Raw genomic sequence first — 14,650 nt, forward strand, 5'->3', positions numbered from 1 at the left:
TGGTAGTTCAGTCCCCGCCGAATTACCCTTTGACCCCTTTAGATCCTCCTAGTATAGAGTAGAAACAATTGCCTCTTGACCCTTTTGGATTCCCCCTCCCTCTGGTATAGAGTAGGAATATATGTAGTATAAAATCTATTGTATCCGACCAAAAAAAAAAAAAGAAAAACTGGCAAACGTCCAGTAATTTCCCAAACAAGAATTTACTAGGAAAGCACCGATCAAGGAATTTGCTGCAGCTGCAGCCCATAATTCCCTAGCGAGCTAGAGATGAAAGATGGTTCACCAGATTTGCGCTCATTCCACAGCAAGCAAACCTCTCACAAGTCGCAGCATATTCCTGTCCTAAATTATGTGCTATGCCAAAATTAATATCTCCAGCATATTTAAACGGGTCTAGTTGGATCAACCCGTAGATAAACCCGAGCTGATTAGTGTGCATATACGCCAACCCTTTTGCCCGCAAGTTATTGACAACTAGGAGGGGATCACCGCGCGTTGCGCGGTGTTAATTTCATGTTGCCCGGAAAATGCCCAAATTCATAAGTGGAGATATCATGATTTGGATGAATTGCATTTAAGTTATTTCGTTATAAAATGATTAAACTTTTAAATAGGCAGCATCATAAGAAAGCGTGAGCAAATAAAGGTGTGCATCTAACATGGTGGTGCTGAGAAAAAGATCGAAAAGAAAACAATTGAGGCGAAAAAAATTGAAGTGCATCAGTATGATTCTGCTTCATGTACAAATGGGATGGAGTGTTGGGAGAAGTAAATGGGAGATTTAAAAGTATTAAACAATGAGTAAACACTATTAATATTTTCTATTATTCTGTGGAGGATTGATTATTTGTGGCATTTTTAAATTTACAACAAGCATTAATTTGACATTGTTGAATTGTTTCTATATCGTTTATTCAATTGTCTGCATGAAAATGAAAATTGGAAGGATTAACGCAACAATTCTGGACAGGACAATGGAAGTGTGATACATGGTATAAAGTTGGTGTACGCTGAGAATAAAGGAGGAGCGGACTCGAGTTTTATGCCATAACAGGCCATTGATATGAAATTAGTTAACGATTAATCTCTGATTATGCGGGAAAAGGTAGCAGCAATAATAGATGTTGGGTATTTATAATGTACTTGGTGCATGCTTAATTTCATCGAAATGCAGTCATGTTTATTGTTTAGCAGGAATGTAGAGTGTGCTTTAATTAAATAAAAGTTTGGAACATGTGTGATGAAGAACTTCAAGAGAAAAGCGAATTTAGTTTGTAGACAAAACCATACTGCAGATGCTAGGTACAAGCAGGACAATCAGAATAAACTTTGAAGATACAAGACCATGGAAAGACTCTCTCGACTCCATTATCATCAAAGATCAAAACTGTGAAGGTAGTCGATGATAAGGCATACATGATGGATATGTCAGCAAAATTATACCACAGCCATTCAAAATAAATACTATATCTTTACAGGGAAAGAGTTATCCAAATAAAAAGGAGGCAATCAAATTAAGATGAGCAATTTTTTCCCAAGAAAAACCAGGAAACGAATGTTACCAGTCAATGAGGAAACGAAGGAATAGTCCTGGACAGAGCAAGCCAGAGAACCCCAAAACCGAAGAAACATGCAAAAGCGCCAATAGGGAGAATGACCAAAGGTGGAAACTTCTTGTAAGCATGGCCTGGAAGCAAACCCATGTTTTCCCCAATATCATTAGCCACCCCAAGCATGCTGGTTAAATCCCAGAACTGATTTGAGTGAGTGGGAGTAGAGAGGAAAAGTGGATGCATTCCCGGATGCTATTTGCAACCAAGCAGCTGCCTCAAGCCCCACCCATGATGGTCTAGTCCCTGCTTTCACGGTCACCATTTTTTTTTTTAATCTTCTTAATCAATCAGAAATTCAGTCCGACGAATTGAATTAAACAGACAAAGAAATGAGAGCGGGAGGGACAGAGAGGGAAGAAGAGTCGGCAGCAAGCATTGATTGTGATACAGTTGAGAAAAGAAAGACGACAATGTAAAACACCGGGAACAAATAGGCAGACATGGAGGGAGGTGGAGTTTTGGGAGGAAGGCAGATTGTTAATAATAAAGACAAGAAGTAGATGTGTACTAAGGAATAAGGGAGAAGGAGGCGATGGGATGGTGAGAATAGGATAAAAAAAGCAACAGAGCGAAAAAAGGCAAAAAAAAAAAAAAAAAAAAGCTCTTACACAGCACCATCGAACAGAGCAGATAAGGCAAAAACAAAATTTCTAGTACCTTTAAATGGAAGCAATACTATCTACTCAACATCAATGATCTTTTACTGGAAACAATTATTTTGATTAGTAAAGATTTCTTTATGACGATACACACTTTAAGCTGTATAACCACAGTTAATTCTTGAAATAACATGCCATCTAGTTCATGCAAAAATCTGCTTTTTGCATTACCAGAACTTATTTATCACAAAATAGAAATAATAAGTCAAGAGTGCAAAGAATTAATATTTTCAACCAATACAAGAGGAAAGAAAAAAATTCATAAAATATACTAAAAAATCATATTGAGAAAGTCAAACCCGTAATAGAAGATCATGAAACAGCAATAAAGAAATGACAAACATAAAAACCTTACGTTTTGGACAGAGCATAAAAAATGCTCTGAGCTTCAGCTGTAACAGCAATCCTAAATCTTTCAGCCTCCAACTCAACTTGCCTGAAAAATGCCACTTATAAAATCAACCACAATAATCACAAAATAGTCCAAATCCACAACTTGGTCAGAAATTAAAAAAATAATAATTCGAAATGCGTGATAGCAGAGTCTTCTCTGGCTTGAAGATTATTAAGATCAATAAAAACATTTCTTGAGATCAAGAGGGTCTTCACCATGACCCAAAAAAGTAAACTCCTTGATGTAATTGGCTTTCAATAGCCTAATATTCCTGTTTGGCCGTGACCCTGAATTTATTCCTTCTTGTATTTTTCAAATCCAAAGTAAAAGAATTTCAAAACCCACAAGAAAAATTACCAATTCATAATAAATACTGTAAATGCATGCGAAAATACTGAAAAGAAAAAATGAAACTTTTTAAGAGAAAATCTTGATAAAACAGGAGGAGAAGGATATTAAGAACAAGTATGTTGGATGAGCGGTCAGAGGTCAAGACTTGGCCTTGAAATTCTTCTCCAAGAGGGGTCTTGATGGAGAGTATGCATCCTACTGTGAAATCGTTGTTACTGTTATGAGCTTCCATGGATTTAGGCTTATCTTCTTTTCGGCTTGTATTTCAGCTGATTTGAGGTTTTGTAATGGAGCACCAGTTTCCGAAGAGGAGAGACAGATGAGAGGAAAAAAATGAGGGAGCGAATGTACGGAAGCTCAAAAGATAAGACTAAACCCATTGCCCAAAAGAAAAATCGTGTGGTGTGGAAAATGGAAAGGAAGAAAAAAAAAGGGAAAAGAAAATGAATGACAAAGAAGATAGACCACAATCGGTGCTCTACAAAGGTACAACCAATCCCCCCAGCTCACTTACTCTCTGACAACAGAGGAAGAAGCAAGAAACGAAGAGGAATAGAAGAGATAAAATGGTAATATCAACGGGGCTAGGAGCCCAACGACCACATTACCAAATCACTGCTTCACCGCTTCAGCAGCAACCACAGGGGGAAAATAGTTTTGGTAAAAATTGTACGAAATAGCAAGAAAGAAGGAGGAACAGGGAAATGAACCAGTCTCATCAGTAGAATCAGGTTGATCCCAGGAAAGAAGACAAGAAATCATGGAGAAGTTGGACGGTAGAAGATAGAACAGAGCTCCGGTGGCAAGATCAAGAAAGAAGAAGCGTAATATTTGCCAAAGCCACATTACCAACAACATGCTTCATGTTGACAGCCACCTAATCCTCCAGAAGGAAAGACGAGAGTAATATTTGCAGGCTCGGCAAAGCAATTTTGTTTAGAAGCTGAACACTGAGTGGTTCTAACATTAGCACGGTAGGCAGTACATGACTGACCAAAAAATTTGTAATATTTCACCTGCAAGATCAGAAATTTATGCATATTAGACAAATAAAAAATTTTAAAAAATAAAGGGCTAAATAAAATTTGGCAGGAAGGGAAGAACTTTAAAACAAAGAGCCTCTCTAAGAAGAAGAGAGAGCTTGGAAGATGAAGAAAACCATCTTGGTCATTGTTGCTCTCAGGGGGAAGATGAAATAAAAGAGAGAGAGAGAGAGTTGTTCTAAGAGGTTAGAGAGTGACGGTCGATGAACAAAGAGGGAAAAAGGAGACTTTTGATGCATCGAACCCAACCCCTGTCAAATCCCACCAAAAAGAGCTGTTACGGAGAGAGGAAGTCTACCCACCAGAAAAAATGTGTTCTTCGGCAGCTGTCCAGAGGAGAGGCGAGACTCACAAATCGCAAAGACAAGGAAGAAGGGCAGCAAGATAGAGCGGTTTTGGTTTCAAAAGAAGGGCAATGTTGTCAAATCATGGCAACCCACATTGAGCCCATCACCCAGCACTTGCCATCGATCAAGCCATCAGCAACCGTCATAAGCTCAGCTAGCAAGCTACTGACGAGGGAAAGGGTACTGACGGCACTGAGGAACGGTTCCTTCTCAAAACCGAAGGTCCTTCCTCACTTCTTCTCGGACAACAGCAGGAAGTCCAGCTCTCCTCTTCTTGGCGGAAGCACGCGAAGCGCACGAGAATGACGACCAAACTCCAGCCAATTAAATGGAGACACCTCAGCACAGCAACCACCATCCTCAGCAAACCCATTCGCTCTTTTACTATATAGGTAGATGAATGTCGAGTGGTGATGACCCATGACTTTGTACTCTAGTCTTTTTTCTTTTTCTTTTTTTGCCTCTAAATGGTGGACGCAACCAATTGTGCGTCATCTTAGCAAAGCCAGACGCAGAGTGGGTTGATTCTTCTTAATATATATACTTGCATAGAGGGCAGTTTCCGTTGTCTTTCTTCGTTGACGTGTACTACTAGTTTTATGTTCTGCCTGCGTTAATTTTAGGTGCAAATGCATATTGAATAATAGAGAATATATGTAGTGATTGACTTGCTAGAAGGGAAGGAAGCTGTGTATTGACTTGATAAATTGCGGATGCACTCTTATAGTATCAATAGTTGTTATTCATTTAGACCTGATAGCTCATGGATGCAGTGAACGACAGAGAGAGCGAGATTGCACTGGTGGGCTCTAGCGCCTCAAATCATCATCATAATAGCTGGATTGACATCTCATCATCATCATCATCATCATCTTCGACCCCAACATGGACCTACGACGTCTTTCTAAGTTTCAGAGGCGAAGATACTCGCAGAACTTTTGTCGCCCATCTCTTCCGAGCTCTTTGCAGCAAAGGCATCTATACTTACAAAGATGATCAGAGATTGGAGAAGGGCAAGTCGATTTCACCCGAACTCTTGCAAGCAATCCAAGAATCGTTGTTTTCAATCGTAATATTCTCCAAGGGCTACGCATCCTCGACGTGGTGCTTGGAGGAACTTGTAAAGATCACCGAATGTCACGAGACCATTGGACAATCTGTGTTGCCAATATTCTACGACGTCGATCCGTCGGACGTACGCAAGCACAGGAATAGCTTCGCCGATGCTTTTGCCAAACACGACAGAGACCATAGCCCGGAGAAGGTGCAGAAGTGGAAGGAAGCTTTGTCTCAGGCAGCCGGCATATCAGGCTGGCACTCTTGTAATTTCGCAGATGAGTAAGTACTACCAGCTAGCTTCATGGTTGCCCACTTGCCCACTTGCCCACTTGCCTTGCCTGGCTAGCACGTGCGTAACATGTTGTATTATTATTATTATTTTTTAATTACACACGTTATACTAAAAAGACTTATAATTTACTTAGTTGACATAATAAATTGATTAACATGATAAACCAATATTTTGGGAACCAAAACATTTTCTTCTGTTTTTTAGCAAAGGAAAAAAAAAAAAAAGGCTCTGGGAAGCCTTACTAACACAACGCAACGTTCTATCTTTGGATATATATTTAATTGATCAATGCATATATAGGAAGTGACAAACAAAGAAGTGTAACGCAAATCATTATATTTAAACCTCGTTTAGCAAGTGAGTTTTGTTTGTGTTTATTTAAAATTTTTTTCTACAACTTTACTGTAGAAGTTGTAGAAAAAAATTTTCAAGTGTGTAAATTTTTGAATATTTTAAAGTACATGATTTAAAATTTTGAGAAGTTTTTTGAGGTTACTGTAACTAAAGTTATTAAAAAATTGTAACAGACAAATTTGGTAAAAACCTTGCTTGCCAAACAAGGCCATAAGTATGCGATAAGTTTAAATACTTATCATTACAAGAGAGAGTCGTGGTAGTAAATAAACTTCTTTATCATCAAGAACAGGAACTCATCAACTGGGAGCAAATTATATATTTTTACAAGTATTAGAGAAACAAATACTACTTAATTACCTACCTATTGAGATGAAGAGTTAAGCTATATTATGTATTTGGCCAGTTTTTGTTTTGTTTTTTTGAATAAGCTCAACTCCTCAAAGCTGTATTGAGGTCGTACAGGTTTCCCTTACTTTCTGCTTTCAGCTTGTTATAGATTGAAAAATATTTTGTAGTGAAGGACAGTTCTCAGACCTACAAAATCATTTTGCTATGCATTAACTTGGATGTTAGTGTTACTTAACGGTCGCTTCGATGGTGTGATATCCACCATATATATTGTGATTGTATAAGACTAATAGCACGTTTGTTTGCAGTAATAACTAATACTTACTCAAGTCGTATTACTAATTAATGTCGTGCTTGGACATTTTGATGGATCAATCAACAGCGATGAGTTCATCGAGAAATTTGTTCAAGACCTGCATAGTCAGTTGCACCAGTTTGAACTACCTCCTGGCGAACATAATCTGGTGGGAGTAGGATCTCATATGGAGGAAGTCATTTCGTTGATGGATTTGAGAAGTCCCGAAGTCCGCATAGTGGGACTCCACGGGAAGGTGGGAATAGGCAAGACAACTGTTGCCAGAGCCCTTTTTGACAGATTATCTGATAAGTATGAAGCTGCTTGTTTTCTGGATGATGTTGGCCAAATTTCCCAGAAACACGAAGTGGATTATTTACAAGAAATCCTACTCTCCGAGATGCTCAAGCTAAGAAACGTCAAGATAAGAAGCACGAGCGAAGGGCTGAGTATGATGGCACGCCGGTTTCGACACCTGAGGACCCTAATCGTTCTTGATGCTGTGGACCATGCAATCCAGTTGGAGGCCTTGGCAGGAAAACGCAACTGGTTTGGTGGCGGGAGTAGAATTGTCATAACAGCAAGAGATGGAAAGTTGCTGTCTAAATATGGAGCTGATGGTACGTATAAGGTGTACGGATTGTCCTACAACCAAGCTAAACAGCTCTTCAGTCTCCACGCATTTGGGAGCAGGACTCCTGGAGCTTTCAGAAAGCACTTGGTTGGTCCAATTTGTAGTATTTGCAGGCTTCCCTCGTCTATTAAAGCCTGGGCTTCTTTGGTCCGCGGTCGAGATATAGCCTGGAGGGAGGTTTTTGCAACGTTCAAACCAATTGGTTTCATTTTGTACGGTTGTTTCGTCGCTGCCCAACTGATAGGGTTCATTACTGTTGCCACAATAGTCGCCAAGGGGTTCGCTAGCGGACCTGATTTTAGCGACTTTCCTGGATTTCCACCATTTCCTAAGAATCCCTAAGGCGATTGCAGGAGCTCCCTAGTTTCCACCATTACCTTTCAAACTGAACTGCGCAACTCTTATGTAACATATTTTTTACTGAACAACTTAGGTTACTTTCAACAAATTCAACAACTTAAGTTTCAAGTTCAGCAGTAGCAAGAATGTCCGTTTTCTGAAACTCATTGTTTTGTCGCTCTCTATCTGAATGACTACCACCGCCCCGCGCCCCGGGGGAAGAGAAGAAAAGAAAAGAGAAACAAGAGTTTGGAATAGGTAATTCTGCAGAGAACTGTTTTTAAACTATCCACTGAACTCCAACATCATTTTGTGCACATTATCCACTAAATACCAAGACGATCATCTGTCCATAGACATGCGTCAAGAATTCATGATATGCCGTTCAAGAAAAGGCAGGCAATTCAATCAAGTTAAATAACTTATCCACAATGCTATTATATAATATTTTCCAAAAAAAAATAAATTTGAATTGATTCACAAGTTACTGAGATTTGCAATGACCTGGACCAATGCCAAGTTGATGAGTTGAAGAAAGGTCTGACTCGACAAAGCCAAATAATGGAGCGATATAATTAATTAAGACTAGCATGAATCAGCTTTTTTTTGTGTTGGGAAGGTAGTTTTCAAGCCATTTAATTAAGGTTTTCCAACAGTCTCTAATCTACTACTGCTATGTTATGGAGGAAGAGAGAAGTCACAGAAAGAAGAGGAGAGGGGTTCAATTGGAAAGTGAAGATGCCCTCCCCTGGTTAATTCCAGAATATTACGCACTGCCTGCATCTGCATGATTTTTCCTTTTTTTTTTTTTTTGTACTTAAAAAATTGCTCCCCATCTCACTACGTTGACTTGGAGGATCCAGCTCAGCTACCAACAGGCCGCAACAACACGCACTTGAATTTGCTGAATTGGATCAGATTTATTTATGACTCAGCTGTGTCTTCCGTCATCGTGGAGTGCGACGTCTGCCGGCCGGACCACAAAAGCCAACACGTGGATCTTTACGGTTTACACCGCCAGTTAAACTTCCATTTTTATTGACCACGTCGGATCATCCACTCACCATGCTCCACGTGGCAGCCAACACGTCAACCCTTGCCACCACCTCCGACCATTGGACCATCGTCTTTCAGGTGAGTTTTATCAATCAAAAAAAAAAATTTCTTCTTGACCTTTTTATGCTGCCCCTGCACTCCTCGAAATCCTAGACCCCTTTTTTTAATGTTATTTTAGCACTGAAAATCCTTCTTGTTAGTAAGTGCCAGTCGGGGTAATAGTAATACTTTCATAATACAGCTAATGTGTCTCTCATGAGCCTTCTTGACTTGAGAACATGGCGGGATTTCAGTTGGCTTTTGTCTTTTGCCTTTCTTTTCGGAATTCTTTCTTTTCATATGACAAAAAAAAAAACCTAGCAGCCAACGATTTGCTTGCTCTGCCTCTGCCAATAAATGGAACTAAATTCATGGGTTTTAGCAGTATGAAGAAACGTTTTGCAAAATGTAATGAGTGCATTTGTTTGTTTTGCGACGGACCAAAATTGTGTGTACAACCAGCGGCAAAGTGGTAAAAAAATTGCTCCTTTCTAGGCTTGGACAGCAGCGGCTCCTCTGTCCGTTTCCTCTGCAAAAATTGCCATTACTTCCATAACTAAAATTCAATCCACCATCTATTGTTGGGACCTTTTTCTGGGCAAAAATAAAGAGTACCTTCCTAGATCTATCATTATTATTGTTTTTCTCTTTTTTTTTTTTCCTTTTTTGGCCAGCATTTAGGAAAAGCACTACTACTACTGCTACTTTCACTGGCTGTATTGTATACTTCCCGTTTTATTGCACTTGCGTGGCGAGGCTTTTAACCGATTTTGGGGGCGGGGGGTAAATCTTTTATTCACTATTCAATTCTTTTTCAAAACAGTCTCCCTTCAAGAATCATCCGACAGAGAGAGAGAGAGAGAGAGATCCCACTAGACTAGAGTTTAAAAAAATGCACAGAAGAAGGGACAATCGGCGCTGGCCAGCACACAAAACCGTTACACACTCTTTTCCCTTCCAGGTTAAGATTAAACAAAGAAGAGAAGAAGAATAAGATTAAACCATTACCAGCGGATGGTGGTATAAATGCGAAAGATAGAATTTTTTTTTAACAAGATTACTGCGGGACTAGTGGTAGGATTTCTATGAGCTTAAGCAAAGGCTTTGCCCCTTCAAATTCGTGGGATTTTGATTCCCCCTTTATTTGACCGACAATTCAGGTGATTATACTTCTTATCAATTTGCTCTTCTTGGACCAATGAGTTCCACTTTCCAATGTTCGCTCTTTATTGGGAATGCTTATTTTTTATTGATCCAATTACGGAATTGGATTTCTTCAAGAAATTTACTCTTTTTTCTTCTAGCTAATCACACCAGATAAAGATCTCTGCTTCATGCCGTCTGGTGTGCTGATCGATTAGTTTCCGTTTATTATTCTGTTCTGGAAGAGAATTGAGAGGTCTGATAAGATCTGGGATTTTTCTGCTCATTTAAATTCTGGTGCATTAAATTGTTTTGAATTTGTGGTCGTTTGAGTTGTTGCGAAACTCTGCCATCAGCATCTGGTGAAATTTCGTTTCTTTCTTGTATGTAAAGTGTGACTATACTTGACTTCACTCCTACGGTTATGTTTCCCCCTTTTGATTTCCACTTTCTCTTTTATTTTTTGTTCTTTCACTTTCTCGGACACAAACCGTTGGCTTTTACATCAACGTCGTTCTTTAGCCTCAAGCCAAGATGAATCCATATGGTTTTCTTACCTGAGTAATGTGCTTCTGCATATTCAATCATGTTGAGAGTATAAAAGTTCATTTCTTTTACTACTGCAACGATCATGTGCTTTACAGTGTATAGATAGCATTTCATCTGTTACATTAGTATGTTAAAGAATAATTCTTGTGAAATCAAAGCTCCATGATTTATTTGGCATGCGCGATCTTACGCGTTATTGCTTCTCTTACCTGGCCATTGATGCTCTTTTTTATTCAATCTCACAATTAGACTACATGTTTAGCGTTTGACTGCTTGGTGGAATTGGAGGGTTTAACACAGGCAGCCCTGATTGATACTTATAAGTAGTTGATGTAACGTCTTTTCACTTTGTTGGAGTCATCTTAACTAGTTAGTTGTATGGATGCATAGTATCTGTTACTTAAAGGCTGCCTTTTGTTTGACTTTTTAATTGGTTGACGTTGCTCTTTTCTATCAGCTATGATGACAAAGTGACTCATGTGATCTGGACATTAAGCTTAGTAAATACAGGTGCTTTTGCTTCTATTAGAGTTGACAAATGTATTTGCATTATGGAATTAAGGGAAAGATCTTTTCTTTCTTGTGTAGGTGCTATTGCATCTGTAGCTTTATATTCGTAATCTGCAGCAGATAAGATTGATGTGCAATGCAGAGATCACGTAGAGCTCTTCTACAACGAAGAGCTTTGGAAAGGGCTATTTGTGGGAGGAATCGCTTGTGCAAGGTTTCTGTTTCTGTTTCTGTTTCTGCCGTAGTTGTTCTCTGGGGACTCGTGTTCTTTTTGAACATATGGTTTGGGCAAAGTGATAATTATAAAGGTTAGTTATGATCAGACTTTCTGTTTAAAAATTTCTTCTCTCTCTTTCTTTTTCATTCAATCAAGGGAAAGTTTTTCTATCAATTTCCAAGGGAGAGCAGTTGTAGGGCTCTCAAGAATATGTAATCTCGGTGGTTTATCACCATGGCTCTGGTTATAGAATTTTGACACAGCCATGGTGATCTCCATTTTCATGATTCATGATCAATCTTGTTCCTTAGACCTTGTCTCCTAGTTATTTGCCTGTTTTTGAGTTTGCAGTGATTAGCCTGTGTGAAAAAACATTCAATTGCATCAGTAGACTAATCCTTTTCCTTTATATTAAGGGGCGGCAATTCCCGGGTAAAAGTGGTGTACTATTGTTGCATCGTGTGTTAGAGTTCTTGTTAATGCCTGAATAAATTGTTGGGAGACGTTGGTTCATCCCTCTTCCCTGTGTTCATCAACAAGTTCTTTCATACTGCTCTCCTCTCCTTAAATAAAATGAACCATCTTGTTTTCTGGTTTGAGTGAGTCAAAGAGATTCTAGTAACCTAAACAGACGCAACACAAGTACAAAGCTAGGGAATCCATGTTTTAAAGAGGAGGAATATCCTGTAACAAAATTGAGATAGCATAAATTGGTTTGTATGAAAATTGCACTTGCCTATGAGCTTGGGGGCTTAAGTTCTGGTCCCTCAGATCACTGTTTCCAGTTATATGGTTTTTGCCTGCTCGCTTTACTAGCTGCTACCTCTAATCTCTTTACTCGTTGTATTTAACTTGTTCCTTTTGGTGGGTGTAGATGGATCCACAGATTTTCCTGTTAGTGTAAGAATCTGGGATGGTGACAAAAGAGAACCTGATGTGGGGCAAAGTTCTGCTTCACCTGATGGCAGGAGTTCGTTAAGGGAAACTCCTTCTGTGGACTCTACTGAGGCTTCATGTTCAGAAGCAGCTGGAACTGAAAATGTAAATGGTAAATTAGAAGATTTGTCGAATGATGCGAGTCCAGATTCACGTTTTCAGGAGCAAGGGTTGGGTGGAAAATCAGATCTTGCCACAACTTCAGTAAGAGAAGATCCAATATCAGATAGATTTTCTCTTGCAGTACCTTTAGGACTTGATGAATTCAAAAACAGAGCAATCAGTTCCAGGAGTAGATACATGAGCAGCCATGCTGGGAGCATTAAACATAGAGTTGAGCCTGGAGGGGCCGAGCACAACTATGCTTCCTCATCAAAAGGAGCTAAGGTCTTAGCATCCAACAAGGATGCCTATGGTGCTTCTAATATCTTAAGCAAAGACAAGGACAAGTACCTTCGAAATCCATGCTCTGCTGAGGAAAAATTTGTTGTAATCGAACTCTCAGAAGAAACATTGGTTGACACAGTTGAAATAGCAAATTTTGAGCATCACTCATCCAATTTAAAAGAATTTGAGTTGCTAGGAAGTCAAGTTTATCCAACTGATACATGGACTAAACTCGGAAATTTTACTGCTGGAAACACAAAGCATGCTCACAGTTTTGTTCTTCCAGAGCCAAAATGGGTTAGATACCTAAAATTGAATTTGCTCAGTCATTATGGTTCAGAGTTTTACTGTACGCTCAGTGTTTTCGAAGTGTATGGCATGGATGCTGTTGAGAGGATGCTTGAGGATCTAATATCTGTTCAAGATAAGGTGATTGTGTCTGATGAATCACTTAGCCGAGAGACGCATATGCCCCATCGTCCAGTACCAGCTGAAGGTGACAGTTATCATAACGTTGATAGTGAAGTGGAACCTGAACTTGCTGTTGGGCACTCTGACACGAAACGAGTGGTAACAACAATTGATGTTCCAGATCCTGTTGAAGAAATTCGTCAGCATCAGGTTAACAGGATGCCCGGGGACAGTGTTCTCAAGATTCTTATGCAAAAAGTACGCACACTGGATTTGAATTTATCAGTTCTAGAGAGATATCTTGAGGAGCTCAATTTCAGATACAACAAGATCTTTAGAGAGTTTGACAGAGAAATGGGAGAAAAAAATGTACTTCTGGAGAACATAAAATCAGACATAAGGAGTTTGCAGGACAGCAAAGAGGCTATGGTTGGTTTTTTTTTTTTTTTTAAATTCTTTCTTCTCTTTATGCGTGATTTTAATTGTTGGTAGATATTGACATTTATAATCTTGCAGAGTAAAGAGGTCAATGATCTTGTGGCTTGGAAATCTTTTGTTTCCATGCAGCTGGATGATATAGTCAGAAGTAATGCTGTCCTCAGGTGGCTTTCTTTCCTTCAGAGTGGGTATTTTGTTTGCACTTACATGGTTCTGTGGTTAGTTGTCTTTGTCATGCAGTAGGTTTCTCATTCTATAACATGATTGTGTAGTACATTTGCATCAAAGTTCTATGGGTGTGTTAGACTTGGTCCGAGAAAATCAGTTGCTGAACTATGTTTTCTTTGTTTCTGACATTCTAATAACAATGATTCAGGACAGAGAGTGAGAGATTTGAATGGTTTAGTCGTAAGCATTGGGAACTGAATCATCTGTATGCCTTCTTCACTCTCTGTCGGTGGTGTTGTGCTCAACTTCTCAGACTTCTGTCTGTGGACTGTCAATAAATGTTCTGCTACTCTTTTATACGTGCCATTTTTGGCTGTGATTCTAAGTGTGCATGTGATTGCAGGTTGGAGGTGGAAAAAGTCCGGAGGAATCAAGTACATATGGAGAACAAGGGCATTGTTATTTTTCTTGTATGCTTAACTTTTGGGTTCTTTGCACTTGTGAGGCTGTTTGTAGATATGGCGTTGAGCATGTATAGGTCGCAGAATTCCGGGAAATTTTGGTCAGTAGGTTCTTCCTGGTTTCTTCTACTACTGAGCTGTAGCATTACCATTATCATTCTGTCGTTGTAATCGATATAAAGCACCACCTAATTTTTTCTAGAGAGTGTATATATTAATTATGACACCTCATGCCTTGAGGAAATCCTTGTTCCTCTCCACATTTATTTGTTTATTTAGTTATTTATTGCGAGAGTTCCCCCCTGGTTAGGTTGGGAACTGGCATTATTTTGTCCAAACCTGTGTGTCTGTGGATGGATTCAATCAAAAGTTCACTGCTTCTCAAAATCCAATTTTTTTTTCGTTGTCTCAGCATCCATGAATAATGATCAGGAACAAAGTGTCAGGAAGTCCGCATGTAACTAAGGGCAAGAGGCTTAATTAGTGGAATAGATTCTCACTTTCCAAGCGGACCAGAGAGACAATTATATCATTTTACTGTTTTCATGCACTTTATTTTTGAGATTTTGGTCCATAATTATATTTGACGTGGGATCATAAA

The 14,650-nt window shown here is 39.2% G+C and overlaps 3 protein-coding genes across 5 annotated transcripts; 2 read left to right on the plus strand and 1 right to left on the minus strand.

Moving 5' to 3' along the window:
• Positions 1-1,489: 1,489 nt before the first annotated feature.
• LOC113748825 lies at positions 1,490-3,771 on the minus strand. The gene is made up of 4 exons (XM_027292397.1): positions 3,126-3,771; positions 2,885-2,974; positions 2,631-2,711; positions 1,490-1,859 (listed from the first exon to the last, which is right to left on the minus strand). Exons 1-4 carry the CDS (start codon positions 3,250-3,252, stop codon positions 1,723-1,725), a joined length of 435 nt encoding a protein of 144 aa, XP_027148198.1. The 5' UTR covers positions 3,253-3,771; the 3' UTR covers positions 1,490-1,722.
• Positions 3,772-5,173: 1,402 nt separating this feature from the next.
• On the plus strand, positions 5,174-7,737 carry LOC113750719 (TMV resistance protein N-like). Its single transcript, XM_027294665.1, has 2 exons — positions 5,174-5,748; positions 6,849-7,737. The coding sequence occupies exons 1-2, from the start codon at positions 5,174-5,176 to the stop codon at positions 7,735-7,737; spliced, it is 1,464 nt and encodes a 487-aa protein (XP_027150466.1).
• Positions 7,738-9,642: 1,905 nt separating this feature from the next.
• LOC113750068 (SUN domain-containing protein 4) lies at positions 9,643-14,293 on the plus strand. 3 transcript variants are annotated; one of them, XM_027293988.1, is made up of 6 exons: positions 9,647-9,989; positions 10,979-11,031; positions 11,110-11,339; positions 12,123-13,411; positions 13,499-13,584; positions 13,992-14,293. In XM_027293988.1, the coding sequence occupies exons 3-6, from the start codon at positions 11,168-11,170 to the stop codon at positions 14,218-14,220; spliced, it is 1,776 nt and encodes a 591-aa protein (XP_027149789.1). In that variant the 5' UTR covers positions 9,647-9,989; positions 10,979-11,031; positions 11,110-11,167; the 3' UTR covers positions 14,221-14,293. The 3 variants fall into 3 exon arrangements, with proteins under 3 accessions (XP_027149790.1, XP_027149789.1, XP_027149788.1); XM_027293989.1 differs by lacking the exon at positions 10,979-11,031 and having other exon boundaries at positions 9,643-9,989; positions 13,499-13,604; positions 13,992-14,165; XM_027293987.1 differs by lacking the exon at positions 10,979-11,031.
• The last annotated feature ends 357 nt before the right edge of the window (positions 14,294-14,650 follow it).

The sequence above is a fragment of the Coffea eugenioides genome, chromosome 10, assembly GCF_003713205.1.
Source record: "Coffea eugenioides isolate CCC68of chromosome 10, Ceug_1.0, whole genome shotgun sequence".
NCBI classification, from domain to species: domain Eukaryota; kingdom Viridiplantae; phylum Streptophyta; class Magnoliopsida; order Gentianales; family Rubiaceae; genus Coffea; species Coffea eugenioides.

Coding starts and splice junctions, on each gene's coding strand:
- LOC113750068 (XM_027293988.1), top strand. CDS start 11,168: ATGCAGAGATCACGTAGAGCTCTTCTACAACGAAGAGCTTTGGAAAGG. Junction 11,340..12,122: donor GCAAAGTGATAATTATAAAG/GTTAGTTATGAT, acceptor TGGTGGGTGTAG/ATGGATCCACAGATTTTCCT. Junction 13,585..13,991: donor AGAAGTAATGCTGTCCTCAG/GTGGCTTTCTTT, acceptor ATGTGATTGCAG/GTTGGAGGTGGAAAAAGTCC.
- LOC113748825 (XM_027292397.1), bottom strand. CDS start 3,252: ATGGAAGCTCATAACAGTAACAACGATTTCACAGTAGGATGCATACTC. Junction 2,975..3,125: donor ATCCAACATACTTGTTCTTA/ATATCCTTCTCC, acceptor TTTGAAAAATAC/AAGAAGGAATAAATTCAGGG. Junction 1,860..2,630: donor TTTTATGCTCTGTCCAAAAC/GTAAGGTTTTTA, acceptor CCGTGAAAGCAG/GGACTAGACCATCATGGGTG.
- LOC113750719 (XM_027294665.1), top strand. CDS start 5,174: ATGGATGCAGTGAACGACAGAGAGAGCGAGATTGCACTGGTGGGCTCT. Junction 5,749..6,848: donor TCTTGTAATTTCGCAGATGA/GTAAGTACTACC, acceptor ATCAATCAACAG/CGATGAGTTCATCGAGAAAT.